The sequence below is a fragment of the Morone saxatilis genome, unplaced genomic scaffold, assembly GCF_004916995.1.
Source record: "Morone saxatilis isolate NCDOM2014 unplaced genomic scaffold, NCSU_SB_2.0 Contig1, whole genome shotgun sequence".
Lineage (NCBI taxonomy): Eukaryota > Metazoa > Chordata > Actinopteri > Moronidae > Morone > Morone saxatilis.
Genome location: NW_023339651.1, coordinates 6,314,041 through 6,322,877, shown reverse-complemented (window position 1 = coordinate 6,322,877; position 8,837 = coordinate 6,314,041). Strand labels below are relative to the sequence as shown.

The following is an 8,837-nucleotide window of genomic DNA, read 5'->3' as shown; positions in this document are numbered from 1 at the left end:
CACTTTGACACGAACAAACCCAGCTTCACTCGATTCAGCCCCTGCAAAATTTATATAATTTTCCAGCCCTGTGGAACACAACTAACAATTGAATCATGAAGTATTGAAACACAAGTCCAGTTTTAGCACTTAAACCTGTGCTAAGATTGAGACAAAGACAGCGATTAAACCTGAAACACATAATCAATCTCGAGCCGCCCCCGCTGACCATGCAGCACTTAGACTAACATACAGCGTAGTTCTTGTCATTGCTGCTCTCACAGGCACAACTGGAGATGCAGCAGATACTGTACAGCACCCCCCCTCCCCGTGTTGCAGCATGCAGACTCCAAACTGCTTCTCACCTCTTTGACGTGGGCGTCGTCGAAGTACATCCACTTGCGTATCTTGGTCTGGAAGAAGAAGGTGGAGTAGTGCTTACCGTAGTAGCACACCATGCCCACCAAGTAGAGCTCCGCCTGGCGAGCCCTCTCCTCTGTCACACGGTAGAACAACTACAGAGAGAGAGAGAGAGAAGAGAGGGAGGGGGAGGGAGGGAGGGGGAGGAGACAGGCAGGGAGGGAGAGATGCAGGGAAGAGAGGGAGAGGTGTGCAGTAGGAGGAGGGGGAATAGAGATAGAGGAGTTAATGTGAATACAAGCACATTTTTGCTCACCTAGTGTATATATGCTGTATGCAGTAATCCTTCACATACTGCCTTTTCTCAAACTCCTCACTTTCCTCTCACTGTCTGCTGCACATACTGTACAGTGCTACACATGAGCCGCAGCTTTTCATGCAGAAATGATCTCACATTGATGTCTCAGTAAGGTCAGCTGCTGCAAATTATACCGCTGCACATTTTCAGATCAACGAGAAAAAAGTACTGAAGTTGCTTAACATAACCCTCTGTGTAACCCTATCTTTACCTGCTGCTGCTCATGGTTTAACTCAGTACAATGGCAAATGATCTAGGCCTGCAACTGACAATTACTTTCATTATTGATTACCTAAGTTCTCAAAATGTCAGAAAAAAGCCTGTCACGACTTTCTTCAACCCAAAGCGACAGCATTAAGCTGCTTCTTTGTCTGCTCAACAGCCAAAAACTCAAAGATATTCAGTTACCAATGATAAAAATCAAATATGCTTGATATATATGTGAAGTTGGAAACAGCAAGTTTAGCATTTTTGCATGATAAATGAAAATCAAACTTGTTATCTATTTAATCTCATATTTTAATTGTTTCAGCATTAAAATAATCCAATCTATGGAGAGAAAGTACACAAAAGAGTAACAAGGAAGCAGAAAAAAAGAGATGCAGAAGACAGACAAAGAGAGAAAGTAAAAGCAGTGGCAGAGGAGGGGGCGGGGATGCAGGAGGCAGATGGATTCACTTTTCCTGATCTAAACGACTTAACAAAAGCAGGAAATGCGATAGATTATGCCTCCGATTTCTATCTAACAACTAGCTTCATCTCACAAGAGCGGGATGAAAACCAGAGACAGCAGCAGGCGGAGACAGACGATAGAAGATAGAGGAAAGAATTTGACTCACTGTAACACACAGTCATATTCACTGATCCATTATTCATAGATATCGCTTCAGAATGCGGCTGGAGATGTTACAGTGCCATTAAAATGCATCAACATTACTCAGTCATGACATGGAGTATCAGAGGCCGTACGTGTGTGTGTGTGTGTGAGGTGTGAAAGCGGGAGACGGAGGAGCTCAGCTCTATATGAGAGTAATAAAGGTCAGGTTGAATGTGTCATGTGTTATAATTCGTTGTTTTCCAGAGTGTGTTGGAACGGGACAAGTTTATTGGGCGTTACAGTGTGCACTTATCTGTATTCTGGCTTTGTTTGAGCACATGTGCGTTTACACGTGTGTGTCTTTGAGAGTACATGTGTGTCCTTGCATGTAGGACTGTTTGATTATGAGTGTGTGTGTGTGTGTGAATATGGCTCTGGGGGATTTGTAACTTCTCACCTAGAGGTTAAGTTTCTGGGATATTTTGTTTGTTAGCAGTTAGCAGATTTCAATTAAAATAGAGAGCCGAAGTGAAACCTGAACTTCAGAGTTCAACAACACTAATAACCAAACATACAGCCTTGGAACAGACCCTTAACTGTATGTTGTGTGGCTTGCTTCATATGTTTAAAAAAGGAAGGTTGTTTTTTGGAAAACTCCCATATTTAATATTGACTCTTAATGTTCATCTTACAGTACACAATGTGCACACAGCTCTTCTCACTAACACATTTTGAGCAGTGTGTCTGTATTTAGGCAGATGTGCGTGACTGCTCACATAAGCACACATAACATATGTTAATGTGTTATAATGGCCGCATAATGTGTGTAATGCATGTGTGATCCCCTTACATCTCCCAAACGCAGGCAGGTCCCCAGGCTGTGTATGACGTCCTCCGCCAGGTCAGAGTGGTCTGAATCCCACACCAGCCCGATGGACACAATCTCCGGTGAGTTCATCAGCACCCGGCGGATACGCAACACTTCCCCACAGTTACTCTGGGATGGAGGGAGGGAGAGGAGCGTGTGATCAAACAGGTTTATTCATCCTCTGTTATGAGGCAGTGTGACAGCGGTGTACATCGCTAAAATCATCCCTTTATTTGGCAGTGATGAACACACGCACACGCATGCAGACACACACACGGATGAACTGAACAGTAGGAGAATTAGGAGCAGAGATAAAAAGGCAGGAGAAAAGATACGATGAAAGGATTGTAAGAGAGAATGACAGAGAAAGAAACACTGGGCTGAGTTGTATTTGTCCCTTGGGCCTTCTGTTGAGTTCAGAACCATGTGTTCTGAATCTTTCCTTTGAGTCATGACCCACCGCAGAGCTGGTGCGCACACACACATGCACACACAAGAGCATGCACGCAGTGCTGGCAGAGCGGGCTCGGAAACAGCCTGAGAACACCCTGGCAACCAGACACTTTGCCAAACACAACACACACACACACATATGCACAACAAACACACACAGAACTCTCCCTTTGTGGGCGGCGGGCTGCCTTGCACTGGCACCAGAGATGGCAGGAAGGTATTTTGCCAGGGTCTGCTTCTCAATTCTCAGAAAGGGACACAAACACAAGCCAGGGAGCCGCAGCCAAACAGCACAGCAACTGAGACACGGGCTATCTGTTAGCTTAGGACACACCGACGGGACACACAGCCTCAGTTAGCTCTCTGTGCTGTGTCTCTGCTGAGAACAGCCGGTGACAACATCATTCATCAAATGATCGTACAAACAGATTCGCTCTGCTTCATAATACAACATTGATCTTGCGGTCTCATCTCTGAATTTTATATGCAAAGATTTCTTTTCTTTTTTTTCTTTTTTTTGCTGTGGCTATGCAGACCTTTCCAAGGGAGAGTGAGTTATATAACAGTGCTGCTGGTCAAAGGATACTGTAGGTTTGCAGAATGCTGATCGTGGCATTCTTTAGAGCAAAATGAAACAACTTTAGGAAAATGTTTGTGCTTATGCTTCCTCACGACTCATACAGCACCAAAATAAAGAGACAATCCCACTTTTATCAATGTAGTGACAGCTGAGGATGCAGTCTGTTGACAGTGAACAATGAAACCACCATACATCAATACAGAGGTGGAAGGTCACTGAGTGCATTTGCTATACTTCCGTTGAGTTCCAGATCCCGTTTTTTTTTTTTTTACAACTTTGGTGTTATTTGTGCAGTTTTGGCCATTATTTCCATCAATTATGATTACACACAAGTTATTTCTGGGATCAGGGAAAGCCGAAGTCCATCAGTTGATGAAGTCGTAACCAAGGGAACAGTTTAAACCAGATCCTTTAACCACTTAATTTGGAGTAAGAAATTAAAAGTGACCACACCTGAACTGTTGGCACACATCTACAGCAGTCACAGTGTGGGTTGTAATTTTGCCGTTCACCTTTGTTTTCTCTTCCAAATAAGTTTAAGGTAAAACTTGCCTGACTGCATGTGGTTCTTACTATGTCAATTCCTCTTTGTACCCAGATCCAAGCAATCTGGCAAGATTAAAGTCATTATACCGATAAGAATCTACGGAAATAAAACCCTGAGAACGGTTTCACTAAAGTATTTTGAAGCACTATTAGTCGCTAATAGTCGCAGAGTCACGTTTCACAAATAATTGTTGCTTGCAATTTGCTAATACATTTGTGAGCCCTACAAAGCTGTTGCATGCTCATGCATGGGTCACAAGTGGGGCTTTTTGTTATTTGTCATTAGTTTAATGTGTCAAAAAGGGATTTTTCTAATGTTGCTAATTGTAGTTTGCATGTTTCAAGTGTAGTTAAACAGGTTCACGGTTATAAAAAAACTGTAATTAATCTTTGAAATACTTGTGTTTGTTTGTAATGTTTTGTCCTATTTCTCTGCACTGAAAGCTTGAGTACCTTTGCAGATTTTAGATACACAACATATGGTCAGCTTATAGATGTAATGTACTGTTGCAGACTAAACTAGTCTAGTATATATATCAGTTCTGCATCAAACATTACAATACAATACTACAATATTTAAAAAAAAAAACATTAATTTCAAAATGAGAAGAGATGATTTCTGCCAAATTTAGCTATTAGCTCATTAACATCTGCAGTCCCTGGGCAGGTACAATCATATAATACATACACAGAATCAAACAACATTGCTAAATCCTAATTGGTACATGGATATATGTGACATCCCTTTTTCCAACACAGTCCACAACAAACCAGTGACAAGAACACAGACAAAAATACAGAAATCTCACATGTGAGTGTTCAAGTAGGATCTTACCACTTATAGTAAGATGGACAAAATGTGGCCTTTAAGTATAAAATTTGTATTTTGATATTATAAAAACTGAAACTTCTTCCACCACAGCAACTATATAATCAATTATTTAAATTCATTTTAGCTCATAACTGAACAAAAGTCATCTATCCAGAACTTCACTGTTCCCTCTGTCAACTCTTTGGCACCAAGCAAACATCTTCACACTTTCCTATCTTCAATCTGGCACCTACAGTATCTTCCAGCAGCCTCACCGCCATCCAAATACCATCACTTTGTTTGAGCAAAGCCTGGTGTGGTATTAACAAAAGATCAGGGCTGCAAGTGATGGAAGATAAACAGAAGCAGGTTTTTGTGTGACTCCCACAGGACTGAACACACAACCTCAGCGTTTGGGCTGTGAATAAGCTAATGGTGTGTATTAGTGTAGCTAAAGCAGTTGAGGTTGTGGTGGGGCTGCTGCGTGAGGAGAGGGGCAGCTGAGGAGGCTCTTTGTGCTGATACTTTGGCAGAGAGCGACCAGGCTGAATCTATTCAGCAGCAGCACTTTCCCATGTGACAGCACAACACAAACCTGCAGAACAAAGGCATCACAGACGTTCCTCTGTCCACCTCCGTCACTACCTACACCTCTTCTTTCTTTCTCTGACTGTAATATCTCTTTAGTTTCTTCCATCTACCAGTTTTCACCCAAAAATGCCCACACATTTTTTTTAGAATGAGCATATTGGTTTAAAATGTTTTTTTACTCCACAACCAACTGTTCTTTTGTTTCATGCTGCAAGACGATGGTGATAATTGTGGTTTACTGTAAAGGAGGTCGATGATGACAACTTAGAAATTGCTTCTGGTGATAGAAAGGGCAAAGAAAAATGGGAGGAAAATGCAAATGAGATACTGATTATGTAACAAAGACGCAACAAGAAAGAAGGAAAAAAATGAAACAAGAAATTATGAAACTATCAAAGTGATTACAGTGAAAAAATATATAATTTTTATTGAACCTCACCCTACTTTTATTTATTTATTATTCTATTTTTTGATATTAGAAAAAAGAAGTTAATAGATTTATCTTTCTTTTCTTAAAAAAACAAAACTCAACTCATACTGGAAAAAACACAATTTATTTTACAGTATTTTACAGTTTTGTACATTTTTTTGTGTGTGTGCAGTATGAAGCTGCTGAGTGTGCACATTGAAACCTGCGTCCATGTGTTGTGTGAATGTGTGTGTGTGTGTGGTGTGTGTGTGCTCTCACAGGGCAGTTGCGTAGGTCTCCCATGTTGCTGGCGTTGCGGAGCAGTTCTCCAAACATGTCCGGTGTGGGTTTCTCTCTGCACTCCAGCATCCTCACCGCCTGGTTACTGCAGCATTGAAAACACACACACACAACAACAAGATTACACATTCAGTGACACTCACTGTGTGTGCTGCTTGGAATGAGACAAAAGCTTTTGTGAATAGAAGAAAACATCTATTGTCAAGCCCAAATGTGACTTGTGGCCACCAGAAACATTGTCTCCATTCTTGTTAAGTTTGTCTGTTTTGTGGTGCTGTGCAGTAATCTGCAGACAATTGTTTCCTTTCCTGTGGTATTTATGGCTGAAAATCAGTTGAAAATATTACAATTATACATTGTGTTATTCACTGGCCTTGTGTATTGCTTAGGCAACCACTCACACACCGACTCTGTGAAGGCCCAAGGGACAGTTTTCACAGAGAAAGGAAAGGAAGGAAAAGTAAGAACAAATCTAGATTATACAGTCATTAAGGCTGTGAGAAAGATCCCATATTCTAAATCCTGTCTGTCAGATTATGATCTTTGACCTTCCTGAAGTGGTAAAAGCTAAAAGACTATTTCCCCACAGGGAACAATAACAGTACAGAAACGTTATTATTGTTATGATCATTAAAGGAGACCTTCATTTACAACTAATCATTCCATGAAAAAAAAGCTTTACTGGTGGAGCAAAAACTATTTTTGAGACAATCTCCTTCATCAAGGCTTAAAGCAATGATACTTTAATACTGAGCTGCATTTATCCCTCTTAAGTACAATTGTCCTCTGAAGGACAAACTCAAATATACGTTATTACTGAGTGTGAATACCGAATGAACTCCCATCTGCAGCTCGGTACCATGTATGGGATTATGAGTGCAATGAATCAGCATTGTTTTTTTGTTTTTTGTTTTTTTTTCTGGTGAAGTATTCCTTTAAGAATAACGATTTTAAAAACCATCCAAATCTCTCCTCCTCCCCCCTCTCTCTCTCCTCCTCTCACCCCTTCCATTAGCCTGAAATGAACTCAGCCTCTTCTCCACTCTCTCTCACTCGATTTCAACCCCTCACTCTGCCTCTCCTCTTCAGATGCACAGGCAGATGCAAGGCTGAGAAAGCAGAAACAACAACCACGCACTAGCCGGGAACACACTTGTTTACTTACGTCTGAATTGTGCTTGAACCAGACATTTGTTTTGTCTTTTTGTTGCCCTCTGATTATCTTACTCATGTTGACTTTTGCATATTTGGCTATCTCGGCTGTAAACAACAGGCTCCACTAAGGGTAAAAATAGCTTGGCAGTGCTAACAGGCACAAACACAGAGCGGTGGCACCGCTGTGGCCCACAACTACCTTGACACAGTGTGTTTATTTGTACTTTTGCCCCCCATTCATCCCTCTATTTCCTCTGCCGTGTTCCATTTCCAAAAGGGATATGGAGTGATATATCCTCTTATTTCCCTCTTGTTCGCAGTCTTTCCGACCCACTGTTCCACTTATAGATTTATGTTGCCCCCTGGGTCTACTGAATCAAACAGCTGATTGATTACTTCCCCTGTTCCTTATTTCATTGACTGAGAGCGTGTGCGAGTTTTATGTAACAGCTCTGAGGATGCACACACGGCCTTCTCCTGTGCATGGATTTACCTGACTGTGGGTCTACCTGAATCGAGAGACGGTATGCACAAGCTCACCTGCTCTTGCATATGCATGAACATACACGTGTGTGTGCATAATAAGTGTGTTTGTGTGTGTGTGTGTGTGTGTGTGTGTGTGTGCATGTGTGTGCTCAGAGTTGAGTGTTCAGCAGGGACCCGTGCAGGGAAGAAGAGAACACGCTGTACCTTCCTTTACTGCCACCCAGCCTCAGCTTGCTGCCAGATTTACTGCAGTGTGTGTGTGCAGCGAGTGTGTGTGTGTGTGTAGGTGTGTGTCTGGTCTTACCAGAGGGATGTAGTGGAGATGTAATGAACCATCTGAATGAAGGGCAAGGGGTCTGATGTGGCTCCACAGCTGTTACACACACACTGCAAACACAAATACATCATCAGAATCATCGCAGGACATCATGTTCTTTAAAAATGTTTGTGTGGACAGTTATTTTTTAATTAAAGCCCCAAAAGTGAACCACGTAACAGCTCTTTAAAGCGATTTCCTACCTGTTCGAACAGAGTCATGGCAAACTTCTGGTGTGGTATACAGTGTTTGGCTGTGCAGATGTCCTCTCTACTCTCCGCACTGATGTGGAAGTGGATTCGCATCAGGAGATTCTCCTGAGAAACACGTAAGGCAAAATGGACATCAATTAGTGTGTGTTGTGTGCCAAGTCAGCATATGTGCTTTAAAAAATATGAAAAAATACTGTATTGTGATATTTTATATCAATTGTCAAAAACATATAGATTTTTGTGTTTGAAGGCCCAACTGCTAGATAGCAGTGTTGTAAACTGAGGACTATTAAGATAAATGTTACAGTGACTATGACAAACACAAATGCAGATCCCACAGTTCTGGTTGTATTGAAAAATAAACTTTTTTATTTTCTGCATATGGTTGTGTGTTATTTATACTATAACAGTTTTTTAAATGTTTTTTAAATCACAATATATCGTCTTGCTTACAGTATCACAAAATATCACAATATATTGAATCGTAACTCCTGCATCGTGATATGTATTGATTCTTGCCAATGCACGGCTCAAATGTGCTTGTTTATATTGTATACATATGTACAGTGTGTGTATATGTATGTATGTGTGTGTGT

The 8,837-nt window shown here is 41.3% G+C and overlaps 1 protein-coding gene across 1 annotated transcript in view; it reads right to left on the bottom strand.

The window, feature by feature from the left end:
• Window positions 1-8,837, bottom strand: part of usp54b (ubiquitin specific peptidase 54b) — a gene marked incomplete in the record, with an annotated part of 66,864 nt that overhangs the window by 16,240 nt on the left and 41,787 nt on the right. Inside the window, 5 exon segments of the mRNA XM_035669823.1 lie at window positions 345-494; window positions 2,365-2,511; window positions 6,052-6,157; window positions 8,018-8,100; window positions 8,233-8,346. Coding sequence (XP_035525716.1) covers window positions 345-494; window positions 2,365-2,511; window positions 6,052-6,157; window positions 8,018-8,100; window positions 8,233-8,346 — 600 coding nt within the window.